The 20,345-nt window shown below is 34.2% G+C and overlaps 1 protein-coding gene across 1 annotated transcript in view; it reads left to right on the top strand.

The window, feature by feature from the left end:
• The first annotated feature begins 7,231 nt into the window (after positions 1-7,231).
• Positions 7,232-20,345, top strand: part of LOC149568843 (Acyl-CoA N-acyltransferases (NAT) superfamily protein) — a 72,590-nt gene continuing 59,476 nt past the window's right edge. The window contains exons 1-2 of the mRNA XM_089821717.1: positions 7,232-8,608; positions 9,012-9,064. Of these exons, the coding sequence (XP_089677843.1) occupies positions 8,108-8,608; positions 9,012-9,064 (554 nt within the window). The 5' untranslated portion in view covers positions 7,232-8,107. The remainder of the gene's footprint in view (positions 8,609-9,011; positions 9,065-20,345) is intronic.

Below are 20,345 nucleotides of genomic sequence, written 5' to 3'. Positions count from 1 at the left end.
TAATTGTGTTGTTTTACAAGACAAAGAATGGAATCTCCTATGTTATGTTGGAGATATCTATGCCAATGCTTCGATCCTATGGATTCAAAATGATGTCACTATAGGCAACAAAATTGATACTTATAAATGTGCAAAGATGACTAATCCCCTTCTACTTAGGAAGGAATCATAGAAAAGGGAGAGGATATATTTTGATTGGAAAAAGTTATGAGTTGATTAGCAGGCCAAAACACACATAGAACCTCTCAAAAGGTAGGTATTTGATCAGTACCATGGGATTGTGAATTTAGACCTTCATTCTTCTTTAGTTCATAGTATTGTTAGGTGGGAAGACATGCCAATATGTTTGCAATAGAAAGAATCCACTTCTCCTAGAAACCTTCGAGCTGCTTCTAGAAGAGCCAAGAGGTACATAAGGAATGGTTTGGAAAGAAATGAGAACCAAATTCAACTAGTGATGCAAAACCCTATTCTTCTATGGCCATTTCTTTCTATGTGAGGAGAAAATAGTGTATATGACAAAGAATCAGAGGAAAAGAGATGGCAATGCCTAGAATAGATGAAAGGTCACTAACAGAGCTTTGTGGACAAGAGTTGAATGTAGATCTAAGAGGATTTTATAGGAGACATAACTTAAATTGTTGCATGGTCCAACAAGATAGAAGATTGAGGGGAATGATGAGCCCTATTTTTGTCATATTTTGGGCTCATATTTTGAAGACTTTTTCATATTTTTATGCTGCTAGACAAAGACATTAAGTGATAATTGTGGATAATATGTGAATCCATATAAGGACTATTATAATTAGTATAATTTTCTATTATGATGATTTTGTTTATATATTTTCATGGCATTGCTTGATATCTTGTTGTTTATGAAAATATTTGTTATGAGTTCATGAGATGGAGTCCCTTTCCTATAACCATTCCTGCTTAACCATCCTACAACCAATGAAAAATTGTTATTTTATTCTTGTATTGTCTAATGAATACATGTGGATAATATAGTGAATCATTTAATGAGGCAAGGTATGAAGCCAACTTTTTGGTGTGGGAATAGTTATTTATTTATGCAAATTCTAGGCCTCAAGGAGCAAATATAGAAACCACTAGATTATTGTAGGATCAATTCAAAGAAGACCAAGTTAACAACATGAATCAAGGGATAGCTAGAAGAATATCCAAAGAAGAAGAAGAAATCTTGGGGTGCTTCGTGAATCCATCAGATGCAACCTTGAAGACATGGAAATCTATGATAATGGTTTATTTTCTCCTCTAAACTGATTTGACTCAATTCTTCTCCTCGTACTTAATTCTTATTGTAAAGAGTCAAAAGATGCAATAGAGACTCCCTATTTCTTTGGGAGAAGTTAGTTAAGTTGTTAGAATTTGTTTGAATAAAAAGCCACACTCTCTTTGAGAAGTGCATGGGATTATAGTTTATTGTTGTCTCATCGTAGTAAAGAGTATCATGTACTTGCAATCATTTATTAATAAAGAGTTCATGAGTTTTGTCTTTTAATGTGTTACATTCATAAAGAACTACTTAAGGGTGCCCACTTAGGGAGCTATCTCTCTTTCAATTTAAATAAGTAGATTAATTATTCCTAATTTATACTATTATTTTCTTAGCATCTCTAAGTGAATGTTCATGTAGTAGAAAGAGCTACAAAGTTATCTGTTGTTCCTACAACCACTCAACACAGAGCAGTTCATGTGCTTAAAATTAAGATTTATTTCCATTACAATAGTAGGATTAACATTCCTTTCCAAAGCACTTCAACTCGAATATTTACTTTTTATCTTAATAATCCATTAGGATAGATTCCATGTCCAATAAGGGTGATTAGTGTGCATACATTATTGTCCCATTACAAGTCAAACATCCTTGGGTTGATGATCAAATGATCTCCTATAAGAGAATGTAGCTATTAATAGTGATGACCAATCTCTGAGTAGAGGATCAATCAATTCTTAGTTAGAACACTACAAGTACCACCAAATATCATGCCTCACTAGGGAACATAGAAGGACAATTCTAAAAGTTGATAAGTTTTAATGATTTTTTCTTCTTCCATCAGACTACTTATCATAATAGAGAAATGAATTATACATCATATACATGTTCATAGTGCAAATCTCCCCTTCCCTCCTACTAGAACTACCCTCCAAATTACATCAGTTTTGCTTGAATTTACATATACAACATTTTGCATTTTGGGTCTTAAATTTAAATTGCTTTGACACCAAAATGGAAGTAACAAAAGGAGATCATCATTTGCATCTGGGTTTGAATTGCAACACATCCAATACCTCAAAAAGGTTTATTTCCCAACCATGCGAACCATAAATAGTCCACTTCCTTATACTAGGAGATGATATCATGATCCACATACTTTCTAAGGCAATCTAAGGCACACACAAGGGGAAAAAATCACATAGACTTCCAAAGGTGACTAAACTAGAGTAAGGGCTTATAATGCATCTAGGTGAGTGTCATCACACTTTCCTTAATGTTCAGATTAACATCATGAACTCATGACACGTATTGGATATCAAACCTTCTGTAGGATGTCATGTAGTCCTAGTACTCCAACAGGACAAGTATGGCCCAAAGAATCACTTATCTTGATTAATGTGTTAATCCCAAATCCCCAAAACCCATTCATTAATTAATGTTTTTACTTTGTTAAAACCTCACATGTAGAGCCAACCTCCTCTAGGTTCTGACCTCTTCTACATAGGATCCCCTATGGTACCACTTTGGGGTGCTAGCACCTATGGTGAGCTACTCACTTAGGACACCTGACCCTACTCCACAATATCAACATTGAAAGCTTAAAAAAGGGAAACTATCAAGGTAACATGTTCTTAGGTTCACCCCAAATCGTAGCATTTTCATCCAAGATACCTAGAACATGATTTGGAACATAAAAGCTTACAACAACTTCAAGAGTTGGAAGAAAATACCACAAATAGTGAAGACATCATATAATAATCCATTCGTTTACCATTAGTACATATAAAATACATAGGAACATATTTTAACATTTCAAGACTCACTCATGGAACCAAACAACCTCTAGTGACTATGGGAGGGTTGTTATGGTTAACAAGAAAACTAGAAACAAGGGTCACCAAGGAAATGAAACTAAAGATTCAATTGAAAAGTCTGCTCAATGATTCCATCAACATAAGTTAAACAACGATCCCCCCATCCTCTAATATACTTTGATTTGAGCACTATATCTATCTAGGCATTTGTAAAATCCTTGAATAATATTATGTTAATAACAGGAATAAGTTTTGGTAACATTGTTATAAGATAATTCTCAAATATGTAAAGACAAAATTTGTTCTTATAAAGTTCTCTATCTTCTAAACTGCTATTTATTATGTCCATCATAGAAACTTCTTAATTCCAATTTGATCTATTTCTAAGTGATTTGCCACACCTATACCTAACCTGTTTAACTTAAGGTCTTTTCCATAAATAGTTTTGATCTTACTCATACACTTTTAGCAACATTGTTGATATAAATTCTTAAATGTTCTCTATTATATATTAATTTCTAACTTTATGAAATGTAAATAAATACACTATAAAGTCACATATTTAGTTAGCCTCATAAAACTTATAAATTTGTAATGTCTCACTTCGAAAATGAAATAAAAAATAATTAAATGACAAGATTTAAGATGAAATAAATACATGAATTAAGTAAACAATAAACAAATAACATAACATAACATAAATAAACACTCATTATAAATGATAAGTTGATTAAAGATTAAATAAATAATGATTAATACAATTAAAATATAATAACACATAAAATATGTATTAATAACTAATTACCCAATATAAAAAACATATTAAAAATCTCTTAGAATTAATATAAGCTAATAAAATCTAATAATAACATAAAAAATAAGACCCTCTTTCCTTACAGTTGAGGCCCACAATGAAAGGACATACACCATTTTAAAAACATATAGAAATTATTGCCATTATGTAAGTGAAGGAAGAAATATAGAAGATAGGATATATTTAAAAAATTAGGAAAATTGACCAAATTAATAGGGAGAAAAAGAGGTCAAATTAATAGGGTGCCTATTATTTTGGAGAATAAAATTTGGTATGGTATTGAGGGAACTTGATGGAATAAAAAAATTGAATTAAGAATGGTTGGAAAAGCTTAAAGCATCCAAAACAAATAAGATAGCTAAGAAAATGATAAAATGATAAAGAAAATAAAGGTGAAAAGCATATAACAAGCAACTAAAATATGTAGATGTTAATACAGTTGCCCTCACCCCTCTCATATTATTGTATATTATTATCACGGGCTTTGGGAGGATCTCGTGCGACACTGGATACACTGTCCTATTTGGTTGCAAGGTAACATTACAAATACAAGACATTGGTATACACCTCTCCTATGTGCAATGCAACAGCTTTAAAATGAACAAAACTGACTACCTCCCAATTATGCAAGACTTAAATAACACCTAGACATGATGACATGTGCTAATTTCTACCTTGTAATTGCATAGTCTAGTATGGGAAAATTTAATGGTACAATCCTAGATAAAGATGCAAGCAACACAAAGCAAAATGATATATGGTGGGATGAATTGCCCAAATCTTCAGTATCAATTGCAAACAAGATGTTACAAATACAAAGACAGATCCAACCATGCATTGAAAAATATAGATCACCCTTGTAAAATATGACCTCGCCAAGGATTCTTGATGTAGGCCTATTACAATGCTATGAAAAAGAGCCCTTGGCTCAAATACACAAGTACACAACAACAAAACAGTTATGTGCCAAGGATGCTCGACTTCAAGATGGATCAAATCTACTCCTTGTCATACTTTGTTGGCCCTTCATTGCTCCAATGCTTCCTGCTTGATCCCAAATGAATGAAAATTGTCCTTATATAGGAGAGTCTTGGGTATGCTTCCAAGCCAGTCTTTGTAAAATAGGCCTAGACCCATTTCCATAATTAATGTAATAGTCATGCTACATCAATTAATTTCTCCAACAACTACATTAGTGTCAACTCTATAGCAATATCCAAGGTAGCAATTAAGATACATGTCTCATGAGGTCAACTTGCCTCAGTATGCAAATTTTTGATGCAAGGAAAAAGGGAACCCAGGCCTGGGACCCAAAATACCCATGCTCCAAAATAAATGCAGGTTAGCCTCATATGTTGACTCCTAGTCAAATATGAAGGACCTAGTCATCTCACATAAAAGAAAATGCCCACTGTCGACTGTGCCAACAAGAAAACTTAAGTCTCCAAGATGAATCAAGTATGGTCCTATTACATCCTCCCCCACTTAACTTGTAGCAACATCGTCAATGCTTGCACATCCAACAATGATGCACACGAGGTGATCCCTTCTAGAAGTCCAAAACTAACATTAACAATAAACATAAGAATTTTACATTTTTTTTTTCTTTCCAAGAAAAACTAATGTGAAGTAAACCACCTATAAAACTATTAAATTCAAAAATGCATATTCTTTACATAAATTGTTTGAGTTTTGTGCTTTAAACAAGGTTTAAAATTAAGATCCATGAAATAAAATGAACCACCTTGGATTTATTTCTTCTTTTTCTAACAATTTGCTTTCACTTGTGATGTTGCAGGTGCCTACTCCTTATTGATTGTTGTAGAATTATACAGGGCACTTGCAATTTGAAAACATCGAATGTAATAAACCTATTTGATAGAACCATTTATTAAATGCAAAATATTTAAGTATAGAAGTCATGAGTCACTTTTTGCGCAACCCATATGCAAACTATTCAAGCACACAAAAGCCACATGATAATGCATGCAAACCTTGGAAGCACAGACAAGGCTTCTATGTTCTCAAAGGTTCGATTTCTTCTTTCCAACAATTCCGCCCCACATGTTTTCTAAAGTGCCCTTTCAAATTTTGAGACAGTGAAATGGTGAAGATAAATACATCGCCTGCAAAATTAGCCATAATAACCACAAAAAATCAAGCCTGTTTAGTCAATAAGTTGTTTAATGTACAAGGAAAAATAAACACAAACTCAAGTTGAAGTGAATTTAAATTAATAAATAGAATGATAGGAAGACATACAACTACGAGCTACTAGATAAAAATCTAAAATATACGATCTATATTTACATTCTACCATATGTTATCCAAATGACAAGTCAAGACCACAATGTTAAATTTAATGAAGCTCTTTCAAAACTTTCGCCCCTGAAAATTGGACAAACATTTGGCTTCCCCAAATCTTCTCTCTTTCCACTGACAAAGGAAGATTGGAACAATGCATGGACAATGAGAGGAACTTAAAAGAACAAGGGATATTTTTGATTGTCCTATTTGCAGGTGCGTGCAGGCATGCCTACCAAATGTAGATTTAGATAAGAGTAGAGTAAATGTAGGCATGCATACAAACTGTGGAAATACAAAATGGACACATAATCTCATTCTGGCCAATTGTGAAATTAAAAAAAAACTAGGTACGTAAGTTGGAATTCAAAATGCCATGTTTCAATGAGCCTTATTTTCATTCAATTTTTGGGAGAAAATGAAAGATTACTAGAAAAAGGAAGACATCCAATAAGAAAATAGAAAATAAAATGCAGAAAATATCATTTAATGAGAAAATTTGGACATACCATAGTTTAAGCAAGAAATTTAGGAATGTGCGTGATGCATGAGGCAATGATTAATAGGGAATAAAAGATTGAAAACTTTAGTCTCCTGCCTTTATGATAGAGACTAAAAAATGAACTCTATAAAAACCACACACCATAATGGAATTACAAAGAGAAAGAAGAAGAAAATCTGAGTATGGAAAAATGGTATATGTTTTTTGTGAACTTTTATTGTTGATTTTGATAAAATAAATAAATTTATAAGTGCAAATATAACTTTCTCTTATGAATATCTTTTAGTTTCTTTAGTCTCTCTAAATTCTTTTATTTAAAAGTTTAATTAATTTTTTAAAAAACCTTTCAATTTCATAATACACTAAAAATCTATTAACATATAACATATTTTAAATTACTACAATTTAATACAACCTTTAACTATATTTTATAAACTCAAAATAAGTTTCTAATAAAATAGTAATAAAACCTAGCACTAGAGTCCTTTTACCCAATTTTGACCATGCCATCTTCCTAGCTCATGTCCACTCCTTATCTCGACTGATTAAGGAGTTTTAGTATTATTAAAAAAAATTGAAACAGTATTATTATGGCGTATTTTGGCTGCAGCGATCGAGATCAAAGATTATCGCGAAGGCTTGTGGAGGAGAGTTGGCCTCATCACAGGCACTGCCCAATATTGATTTTTCAAGCACATAATAAATATAAAATTTGCAAGCTTCTGATTCAGTTTGAGAAAACTATTTTTAAAAAAATTTCCACATTGTCTTGTTGCCAAGACCACCTTCTGTTCTGTTTTGGTAACATATTTACCCGATTTGAGTCTTCAAAATGCTGCACGGATTATGATGGGATCATCTGAGTTTTCGTGCCACAACTTATATCGTCACTATTCTACGTAAGTCTCCAAATTCCAGACCCATGGAAACAGTGGTCGTTGGAATTCAAGAAGCTTAAGGGTTTTGTATAGAAACAGAATTAGGCCAATGGAGGACCGTTTCTGGTAATGGATGAATTAGGTTATTACCTGTAATGCCGTTTTCTGAAGGTCATTTCAATACCAAATTAGATAAAGTGAACTTGATGGTCAGTTTGGAAGAGCTCGCTGTATACAGAAAGGAGCTTGCATTACATTTTAGGATAAATAAGTGTTCCAAGAACGAGTAGACTGTATTCCGTCATGATTTGTTTTTATTAGTTTGTTCTCATAAGAAGCCCTTAGGTTACAAAAAATGTTTTTATTGCCAGTTACAGAAGTATAAATTACATTAAAAACACGAATTCAGTCGTAGAGCTGAATTGCTTTGAATGAAACTACTTCCTATGGCTAGCATCATATGTCCCACATTTTCACTCGAGGCACCTGGGCTTGGGTCATTTGTTTGACTTGTTTTAGGATTCTGTATAGTCTTGTTATTGAAAGCTGATCAATATGATTAATATGGTTCCAATGAAAGTAAGCCCCGCCTTTATTACACAAGTGCGACGGGGCGACTCGTTGAATAGAGATAGGAGGTTTTTATCAATTCCCACTGATTTTCAACATTTAAGTAGCCTGCATTTTTGGAATTTAAAGAGCGTCAAAGCATTATCGACACCAGTTAAAGATATCAACAATAGTGTTTTCTCACCCTTCATAAGAAATTCTGTAATAAGCTTTTCCGGATCAACCCCAAACAGAAGTAAACAAGAATCATTAAAGCATTATGCTCGAAATGTGACCGTTGGAATAAGAAAAGGGTTAGAAGAAGCTAGAGCTTCAACATCAGCTGTACAAGAAAAGGAATTAAAGTATTTGGCAAGTGACTATGGATGGAAAGTGAGGCTTCTTACACTAGAAAAGGAGGAGATGGATGCAGTAGCAGAGATTCAATCTGCAGCCTTTTACAGTCCAGCCCCAATTTGGGACAGCTTTTTCTACATGCTTTTTAAGGTTAAGCCCATTTTAACAGAAGATTTTGACAAGTTGATACATTCCACTTCTTTGTTGTTCTTTTACTGATTCTGATGTCTTGGCGATCTATTCTGTTCAGAACATTATAGAAAACATATTATGCTGTAAAATTAAAGTGTGTATACTTTAATAGACAATCTCTGCATATTGGATACTGTGGTTTGGGCAATAACTGGTCTTGCTATTGATTGAAATGTGGAAAAGCTGTGATATGCTCAGACTTATCTCAAACTAAGAAACACTTCAACTGTATATTTTGGTTGACAGCTGACTTTTCCTAATTCTATTTTTTGGAACTGGATTTTATTGAGTGATCTACGCAATTGTTTAAAGGAGTATAAAATTGCAATTCTCATTTCAGCCCTTTGGTATCCATTAACAGGCAGAAGTACTCGCCGCTCTCTTGTACAAGCTGAGGAATTCACCACCAAAAAGGTACGGTGATTTTTTGAACGGGAGCATCTGTTCTTTTCAATGTTACAACATGGTTTTTCTTTCTCATTCTCATTCTCATTTCTTGAGGAAATCTGTTTCACTTTTTTCTGTTGAAGTTGAGAGCCTGTGTCTATTTGACACGTGGAGTTAATCATTGTTTCAATCAGACTATTATTTACGAGAATTGTTGATCTGACCAAGTGATTACTATTTGACACGTGGAGTTAATCATTGTTTCAATCAGACTATTATTTACGAGAATTGTTGATCTGACCAAGTGATTAATTCAGAGGACAGAACACTACTTGAAGAACTTATTTATTATAAATAACAGTTGACAATGTTAATGTTTTGCCCTGAAATAAAGATGAACAACAATAAACAAAATAAAGAACACTTAAACACAGAAAGATGGAAAAATTTATCCTAGGCAAACCATCCAACTTGAGGAAAAAACTCAGCCACACCAAAAATATATCTCTTTTATTAAATATTAGAGCTTTGAGTAGAATGTCTCTAATTGAATACAATACTCATCACATAAAGCAATGGTATATATCTAGAATTAAGAGACTCTTCATATTATAACCAAAAGTGTCTTCATTTACCAAATGTGTGTCTCTTCATATTTCCAAATGCACGCCTCTTCGCATGTTGCATGTTTCTTCATATTTCCAAGCACGTGCATATGAAAGACCACCATTTAGGTAATCAGGATATCTCCTACAGCTTTAAGCATCAACACTCCCTCTTATCAAAGGAGAGACCATTTGCTGATTTCATGAGATCTTGACAAACATAATGGCTACACCCATGTGTGGATCAACAACAAAGCTTTATCACAGATTTTCTCAACATGATATTCACCATGGCTATTCCTAGAGAGTGAAGAAACAAGAAACTAAGTCATGGCGTCTTACACATGACTTCCACCATGCCTATAGGCAAAGGGTGGATCCACAATATCTTCTCGCAAAGGGTGGAACGAGGGCTTTCAGCTCATATTTCTCCTAGAGAAGAATGCATCTCCACCATGCTTACTCGCAGAGGGTGGATCCACCATACCTACTCGCTGAGGGTGGAATGATGGCTTTCAGCTCAAACTTTTCTCACAAAGAAGAATGCATTAACAAGGGATTGCACCTTGAACTTCTCCATCATGGAGAAGAACTCATTAACAAAGCATTGCACCTCAGACTTCTCCCTCATAGAGAAGAACTCATTAACAAGGGATTGCACCCCAAACTTCTCCCTCACAGAGAAGAACTCAACAAGGGATTGCACCTTGAACTGTTCCCTCTTAGAGAAGAACTCATTAACTAGGGATTGCACCCTGAACTTCTCTATTGAAGCTACAAAAAACTCATTGCAATTTGCAACATATACACGGACTAATGAACAAGAGAAACTCCCTCATTTGCTGTTATCTTACCTGCATTGATACCATGTTAATGTTTTGCTTAGAAATAAAGATAAACAACAATAAACAAAATAAAGAACACTAAGATGTAGAAAGACAAAACAATTGATCTTGGGAAAATCATTCAACTTGAGGGGAAAAAACCCAACCACACCAAAAATATATCTCTTTTATTAAATAATAGAGGTCTGCGTTACAATGCTTCTAACTAAATACAATACTCATCACACAAAGCAATGGTATCTATCTAGAATTAAGAGACTCTTCATGTCATAACTGAATGTCTCTTCCTTTCCAAATGTGAGTCTCTTCATATTTCCAAACAAATGTCTTTTCACATATCGAGTGTCTTGTTATATTTCCAAACACGTGTATATGAAAGAGCACCATGCAAGTAATCAAGATATCTCCCACAGCTACAAACATCAACAAACAACTCAAACAAAACAAGATTAACAATTACAAATTTTTATATTAATTGAGACCTTATACAAAATGGGCAATTTTCATAGAAGAGATGTATGCCTTTTACAATGTTTACATGCTTCAAATCATCTATTCCCTAATTTTACACTAAGATATCAAATGTATTTCATAAATTATGATTTTTGGTGAGAATTGAAGAGTCACACAGCCTATTGACCTATGACAAGGATAAACTTTAAAAAAAACTGTAAATGTTTTTTGGATTTATTCTAAGTTGCTAGTACATGTACAAGAACCAAGTACACCAATGTGGGAATTTTTTTCACCCTTGGATGCAGTACATTTGGGTATGTGTGTGTAATAAATATACAAAATTATTTAAAGAAATATACAAAATTGTAAAACTAAATATATTTGATAGTATGATACTCATCATTGATCAATGCCAAGTGTTGAATTTGTAGTGACGAGGATAAATATAAATGCCAATTAATAGTTAAATATCAAATATATATCTTTATCAATTGGCATTTAATATTGTTGATTATATTGTCTAAGTTCTTGATTTTGGTCTCCACTCCTACACCCCCTCATTGCAATTAAATTTATTATATTGCAAGAGACCTTAACAACTAGTGCAGGTTTAGGAGTAGAGTGTTTCATATTCCTGTACTTGCTCTAAGACAGGCTCCTCACCAAGTATGACCTGTTGTTGTGCTGGAGGAACTTGTGTCTCTGAGAAGAGGACTTGATGTGGGAGGTCGGGGAGGACTACCCCTGGAGATATGGAGATTCGTCATGCACTAGAGATTTGTATTTGGGAGCAGATGAGTGGGACATCATCAACAGGCGACATACTTACACTATCCTCATCTATGTTAATTGGCCTTATTGTTGGCTGGGAGGATATCCTTCCCCATTGGTCCTTGTGCTTGCACTTTAGGCTTACCCATTCCAAGGGCCGTGAGGGGAGGGGCCATCGACGCAATTGGCTCTGCCAAGGGGGATGCTACTCCTTGGTCGACGACAGAGGCCAGTTTCTTTGAACGCCATATTTTCTCCCCTAATTTCTGCATCAGCTCTCTGGGGGTAGTGCTCTAGGGATCTACATGTTTGGTGGTCTTGCCACCTTTATATTCTTTATCTTTCCTCCTCTTGTATGGAAAATAAAAGCTAAAAATGTCTTATTTTGTTACTTTTTGAGCTCACCACCTCTGGGTATGCCTGAGTATGCCCAACTATGCTTGGGACATTGATGCAGGAGCATACTAGGCTTGCCTGCAATCCTGCATGTTTGGAGGAATTTTGGTTAAGTGTTGAGGAGCATCGAGCTTGGATTTCGATGGAGTTATGTTTTCATGGTTAGGGATGTGTTGGAGACACATTGGAGAACCTTTTCTCATGATTGCATAGAGATTGGATGGATTGAGTTGAAGTTTGAACTGTTTTTACCTTGCTACTGGAACTGTGTTTTTTCTGGTTTCTAGGTGCTTGTTGTAGGCTGTATAACTAATTTTGCGCAATGAATGAGAGGCTGCACACTTTAGGGATTAAAGAGGGCTTAGAGTACTATCTATGGTCTAAGGTGCAAGTTCTAACTCCTTATATGTTGGGAGATATGGCAATTCTCCTAGAGTATCGACTTTTGGCAGTTCTGTGCGACAGGTTTCTGTGCTTGACTTTCGAAATGGATGCGCAACTATCCTTAGTGAATCAACCTTTGCGCCTTTAAGGGGTTGTAGAGGACCTAAAGTTCTACCTTTGGTTCGAAGCACGAGTCCTAATTCAATCAGAGCAAGGAGATATCACAATTTTGCTCGAAAATAGATTTCTGGACATTTAATTGCTGTTGCAGGCTGACTTGTGGCTCTTCAAGTATTTAATGTTAAGTTTTATTTAATTTGTAATTGCTAGGCTGACTTGTGGCTTAGATTGGTATAAGTAGGGGGCTTGTGGAGTCTTTTATTCATTCAGTTGGGATGGAATGAATGATAGACGTGAATTTGAAGAGCTAGAGTTGCGGCTTAGGAACTAGAGGATCTCTTGGTGGACCTAAGGGTACAAGTGTGGATTCTTCTTGGTGTTCTTATCTAGTTGTGTATCTGGGCTAGCTGAGATTGGTTTGTAAGTTGGATCTTGTTGGATCTTGTAGAACTGATTTTGTAATTGCTTTTTGTAACTGGCCCTAACCCGGCAGGCCTTACAGCCGGGCATATTGCATGTAATCAGTTATATTTTATGAACAAATTATTATCTGATCTTGCATTATTGCTTCTTGCTGTTGTGTTTCCGTTGTGTGATTATATTGCTGGGGGCTAGGACATCTCCTTTGGGGATTCTCCTGCCTTGCACTACATTAGACACACCCTGGGTGTATCCAAATGCTCAAGTACATGCCGTGGGCTTACCCCCTGCAAACCTGTACTTGGATTTGCCTGGTACAGGTGTGGGGCAGGCTCTAGGCATCTATGATAACTTAAGATTTATTCAATTTTTTATGTGCTACTTGTCAGGGTCAATACACTTTGCCTGTATGGTGCAGGGGCACCAAAACATTAATCAAATTGATCACATCTTGCAACAACCCCAATGTTGAAATTGCTAAAGTTATACCCATGTCAATACATATTAATTAAAAAGCACAAAATTACATGGGAATATAAACAGTTTAAAATTGTAACCGCCCAAAGTTATTTAAATAGGGCATGGAAATGCACAAAGACATAGTTCAGAGGGAGAAAAGAATGTAAAAGATATATCCAGCCCTCTGGTTGTCGACAGTCGTAGAAGTTTTGTATTGTGATGTTTTAATGTTGATATTGAATAAGATCTGAATGTATTTGGAAATTATATATGAGTGAATTTGGGCTCTGCAAATTGATTTGAAAACCCGATTCATTTCTCAGTTTATTTGTTGTCAGTTCTTAGTGTTGGGCATTTTATGGTGTTTCAAGAATCAGTTTTTTTAATGATTCATAGGCCATCGGTTCATATAGACTGATTTGCTTTGGGTAGAAAGCCATCAACTTGTGAATTCCAGATGGTTCTCACATTCTTATGATTCTTTCTCAAACCAACCAAGGATCGGTTATGATTTCAGTCCAACTTGTTTGCCTGGTTACAATTGATCTTGCTTACATTGCAAGCTCTGCTTTCAATTTCTTTTGGTATCAATTTGTTAATTTGGTTACACAGTACATTCAAATTTCCAAAGATTGATACAAGAATTGGTGGATAACTAAAATGAATATTTTTATTTGAGCTGTCATAATCCAATTGCAAAGTATCAATTTTTAAAGGCTTAGCGTTATTGGTTATTAGTTATAGCCCATTCAGTCATTATTAAATTGCAGCCTTAACCCAATTCATGGTATCAGTTTCACATTTCTTATGTCAAAATGAAATCTTAAAAACCAATTTTCAAGAATTGGTTATGGAGCTGATTTAAATTTTAAAAGTTTGCATGTTTCTATTGGCTTTCCTGTAGCTGATTTTACTTGGGCAAAATCTGATTTGTATTAAATTCTAATTTGGTATAAACATCAGATTCTAAGTGGGCTGCATAAAGTATCATCTTGGTTTAGAAACCACAAATGCAGATTTTATTTCAAGGTTAACACATAGTTGGGACAAATCTGATTTTTAAGAGTCTTTTGTCTAACTCATGAGCATCGGTTTTACAAAGCATTATGGGGTGCTATAGCCAAATCTTAAGAGCAGCTTTTATTAGTAAAATTCTGTTTGGTTTCGGGGGTTTTGATTACTTCTTAGAATTGGTTCCTCTGCCATTATATTGAGTGCAGATTTCAGCATAAATTAATATGATTTGGGATTCTAGAATGCTTGTATGCATTGAATATCAAATGGTATCAAGAGGATTGTGTTCGGTCATGAATATTTCAGATTTTGGTTTAATGCTATCTGAGGGTGTTTGGTACTGTTTGGTATCGGTCCTGTGTTCTGACATTTCTATCTTATAAAGTAATTTTTGAATCTTATCGACTTTCTCGCTGGAATCAAGTCAAGCATGATGTTGCTTAATCTGAAATAACAGTTGAATGTCAATGTGACAAAAACAAATGACTACGCTACAGGAATATGAGTGGATAGGCAGGGTTTATATGAAAGAATATTCAATTGTGTATTGTTTGCCTTTATGTTGGTCAGTGTTATGACAGTGAATGGAGTTCAAATGTGTAGATTTGGAGTTATTCTCTGATGCTCTGCATCACTGTTAATCAAAATTCAATTTGTATGTGTAGGGAAGTACAAGTCATGAACTAATTAATCTGTGTTGCATTATACCAGAAGCATGGTCCAGTGGTTGCACTGCTAAATTCCGCTCCAGAATAGTAAAATACAACAAACACAAAAATTCCCCAAAAACAAATATTCAAAATATTCAAAATTTCTGTCCAAAATTGTCACGTTGATGATGTTGAATGTTTTCTGGCTCAACTGTGCCATTATACTTCTCATTATTTTTGGGAGGCTCTGTCTCCAATGCAATTTTGAGATTGAATTGTCTCAAATCTCAACAATGGAATTCATTATGTACTGCAATTTAACACAGAAACAAATCTGAAGCTAGATTCGTATGAAATCAACATTGACTGGTTAATAAATTTACATTGAAATCAATATCTTTTTAATTTTAGAGCTATTGAACTTCATTTTCTGTTCATGTCTGCCTTCGATTGGAATGCAACTTTGGCATTTGCTACCATAATATGTCTCATTACTTCTTTGGCAGCTGTTCCAGATCAGTACATATAATTATAAACTAGGATTGCTTCAATGCTTGTTGAATTGTTTCAGAATTTCGAAGGATATAGAGCTGTGATCTGAGTAAATTTTTGAATTGTGAGATTCTCTAAACATTATGTATTTTATGGTATTATATCCATCTGCACCTCTCTCAGTTTGGATCCAAATTCCATAGTAGCACTAGGAAAAAGCTAATTAAGTGTCTCATCACTTCAAGAAAGATCCAGCAAAATAGAACTTAATGCACAAGTAGCTATACAAACAAAAAGACTATTTTAGTCTTTGTTCTTTTGTAGGTCAACCTGGAAATATGGATTTATAGTGATCCTAGGTACTTTATTCTGACTCGTGTAAATAATTTGCCATCCATAGGTGAAATTGGTCCCGAATTTGTGGTGACTGAGGCTTCCATTGTTTTGTTGACCTCCTTGTTTTGGTCATCAGCATTAGTTTTGTAAAGATCACCATAAGTTAAAAATAACACAATTTCATATAATTTAACAAATTACAAAAATCAAGTTTACATTAACGTCGTGTTTCAAAAATATACAAGGTCTGAATCATGAAATTACAATTCAACATAAGATGAAGTACATAAGTTGATAGCAAGGGTATTCACAAAGACACAAATATCTTTACAATGGACTGCATGGTCGAGTACAATAAAACCATAATGTACCAAAACAAGATGACCACCCTGACATGATCTCCTGACACCTGCAACCCTTATAGACAAAATGGGCGAGAATATTGCTGGAGTGCATTACCACCCTACCACGAAGCAATTACACTTCCTTGTAATCTTTCATGACACAAAAGATACCCTGCCCACCACGAGGAAGACTAATATTGTGGTACCGACAAGAGTAATGGAAGTTGTAAAATATGATATATCCAAATACGAATATAACAATATCATGAGAACAGAAGATGCATACAACATACATATGAAGACAAAAGAAATAACTTTGCTTAACTAACAAAAAACTTTTCAAGACCTCATCTCCATTTTAATCACATTTTCCCCAACAAATAAACGGAGAATCATGAGAATTCATGCATACACGAACATATGATGATTGCATGAGCAGGAGAGCAGATATGGGCATGCCAATGCCATCTACTCTCAACTTTTGATTATAATTCCAATCTCAATTATACTAAGATAATAAACATAAACAGAGAAGTTTTCAGTAAGTAAAGCAAAAAATGAGGAACTTCATAATGGGTGCTTCCACATTTAGTCATGAAAGTTCATGAAAAGTCCTCATTGATTAAACTCGCACATCTCTATATATGAAAAAAATAAGGTAAGAGTCTTTACTCTTAATTGTAGAAAATTATGTGTGGTAATTAAAGAAATATTAACATTTAGGAGAAAGGATCGAACATGTTGTGAACTAAAAAGTTGCCTTACTACAATACATGTGCCCTTATAGTTGGTAGATCATAAGCTTCTTTTTAATAGTAAGGTCTGTGTAATAAGAACAAGTGGAAGCATCACTGTCTTGCATAGGTGTTCTTACCCTAAATTTTCCCTTTCATTATGGTGCTATAAAGTAAATACTCTAAAGTTTTATCATTAAAAATCCTCAGAGAACCATCTTTTCCTTCACTATTTAAGCAAGAATAATTATCATAGTCAGGAGGTTGCTCCAGACGTGCAAATCTGACTTTATATTGCAAAATTGATATAAGCTATACAAATACTGCAGTACCAAGAATTAAGCTCTGTACATTGCTTACTACATAATAAATGTACCTAGGGATGAATTATTGCACTCATGAGACACTTTAAATATGGACTGGAATGCAAGACATTCTAGATTCCCCAGAGGCAAATGATTCTAAAGAGATTAGTTTAACTACATGGTATCTTTCATAATACATGTAGTGGAGCAATATTAACATTATTAACCATGCTCCATTTACCTCTCATTAATAATCTAATTAATCTTGAATAAGAAAATAATGGAAATAAAATGACTTAAGTATCAAAATCTGACATATAAAAATTACTTTCTTATATAATTAAGATAATTATATATGTTCTAAACTTTAATCAATTTTAAAGACACTTCCAACTAATTTTTAGTATTTGTTATCTTTTAAATATGCCATTCTTAACATATTAATATATATCTCAAGGCAATAATAATTTCCAGACTTAAATAAACTTTGTTCTTTAAATGCTCTTCATAACAAGTTAATTTTATGTAGGCTTTCTAAGTCTTTAGTAAAGTTTAGTATGTATAAGTTTTGGCATCGATGATATACAAGAGGGGGACTTCAGACCTTGGCCTCAAGTTTACTGTATAATGGAAAAAAATATATTGTGGGAAACATGCTGTGACAATAGAGAAGAAAAACAATATATTGTTAAGTAATGTGAGATCTTAGATAGAGAACAAATTTATATTTCTTCTGATCTTGAACAGTAAGACTGATGTATGCACTTTAAAAAAATTCAGATTCTTATATTATATTTGACTGAATTGATATATGCTTTCACAGAATTATGTGTAATCACTTTTTACTGTGATATGTTTGATTTTTGCCAGGAATAATAATGGTTCAAATACTAAGTATCAAGTGCAGAAGTGAAATTGCCGTCGCTATTGATTTCACTCTTCACCTATACCTTGGCAATATATATTGTATTGGAGAGTGTAACATGCCATTTTTCCTAAGCTTAAAGAAGAAACATATTATAAGGTAAAACTGGATTTCATAACAGAATGACATAAAAGTAGTTATATTCATTATTTTGCTTAGAATGAAAAGGTATCAACTGATTTCATTATACAAGAATAAGTTAATAGAAATAAAATAACAATCCTTTTCTAATTCACATGAAGGGAAACTAATTTAACTTCCATAACTAACTACTCAACGCATTCGATAGGAACATCATAAGGAAATATTAAATTAAGATAAAGAATGTACAAAGGAATCATACATGTATCAGATAAATGTCATTGTGTTGCTCAAGCTTCAGCATCTAGTGAAGAGGAGAAGCATTGGCATGGGCTTAACCTCCAAACTATGGACCTTAACTTATCGCCACACAATCTCATTCGAGAAAGGCCCTTCCTACCCCGGGATTAGGCTTGGGGCACCTTGTGTAACATCCAGATTTTCTAGGTCTAAATTAACATCTAACATAAGCATAGAATACAATTATAACTTCAATGTCATAAGAATGCAGTTACATCATTCATGTTCAAGTGAAGAAGATTTATCGTTAAAGTCAGTTAAACAAATTTTTTTTAACTAAATACTTGAAATACCATTAAATGAAATTACTTCCGAAATTAATAATCACATACCTCGGAAAGCTGAGACTGAAAATCAACAAAGGATGCTTTTGCAACCATCCGGATTAGTCCACGAATACACTATAACAATTTCATAAGTCGACTATCATCTAAAAATTGCTATCTCAAAAATCATTTGAAGATTACAACTAAATACCACTATAATTTGAATTAGGGCATCACATATCATTTACCAATTAGGGCACCAATTACCATCGGTTTATTTAGGGCTTCTAATACCGCTTACCACTTAGGGCTTCCGTGACCACGAATTCAATTTAGGGCTTCCGCGACCATGGATTTTATCTAGGGTTTTCGCGACGACGGATTCTATTTAGGGCTTCCCCAACCATGGATTCAACTAGGGCTTTCGATACCACAGATTCAGTTAGGGCTTCCATTACCACTGTATCAATTAGGGCTTCGGATTTCTTTTCCTTCCGATTGTTTATCTGTGACAGTTTCTCAAGATTAGATAAATACTTATATTCAATATTCATTTAAAGTAAAATGATGATAACAATGAAATACTTCAATTTAATCTTACCTTGTCATAAACAAAAATGATAATACTTGTATCCAATAAACATGATGCAGGAGCATCCAGAGGTATAAGGGCAATCCTGTGTCACCCAAAAAAATGTACTTAGACTTAGTTTCTGTTTCATGTGTTTTCATTTTTGGACACCCATTTGGGTCAAATAAAGGTTCCAACTCTCACAGTTCAACTATCAGTGTGCTAGAAAATCCTGAAAAAATAGGAGCATGCAATTTGGCCATCATTTTGGTGACCTAGAAGGTGTGAATTGGCCAGATGAATGTAATTGTGATTTAGAGCATTCCAGAAAAAGAATCAAGTCAAAAGGCCCCACGGTTTGAAAGTTATTGCAATTTTTTGAGTTTTGGAGACCTCTTAAGAATGCTTCAAAGTCAGGTTAGGGGCATTAAATGACCTCAAAAAGGGCCGAAAAAATGGGGGACGAGTGAAGCTTGTCCATAGGGCTATAGAGTGCTTTGAGAGCTTTCCGAAAATGTAAACGGTTCGTCAATCGGAGCTACGGTTCAAAAGTTATGCCTCCCGGAAGTTCGGAGTGGAGTTTGAGAGGAGGTACTGAAAGGAGAAATTATCTCCGGATTTATGCTATTGTAAGCCCTTAGGGAATGTTTTGAAGTTTATTTTCTCTGTACTATTTGTACTAGCTTATTTTCTCAATTAATATAATTTCCCCTTTTCTGTTGTGTCCATTCTGTTCTTGGGTTGTGTCCCCATCAAAACAATTGAATGCATGGCTTATCTCTGTCTGACGCATGTCCGATATTTGGAGAGAGGTGAAACATTGTCAGGGGCTTT

The sequence above is a fragment of the Cupressus sempervirens genome, chromosome 3 (genome assembly GCF_028749045.1).
Source record: "Cupressus sempervirens isolate cs-2001-9-10 chromosome 3, ASM2874904v1, whole genome shotgun sequence".
NCBI classification, from domain to species: domain Eukaryota; kingdom Viridiplantae; phylum Streptophyta; class Pinopsida; order Cupressales; family Cupressaceae; genus Cupressus; species Cupressus sempervirens.
The sequence above is the reverse complement of the archived record's forward strand: the minus strand, read 5'-3'. Positions and strand labels throughout refer to the sequence as shown.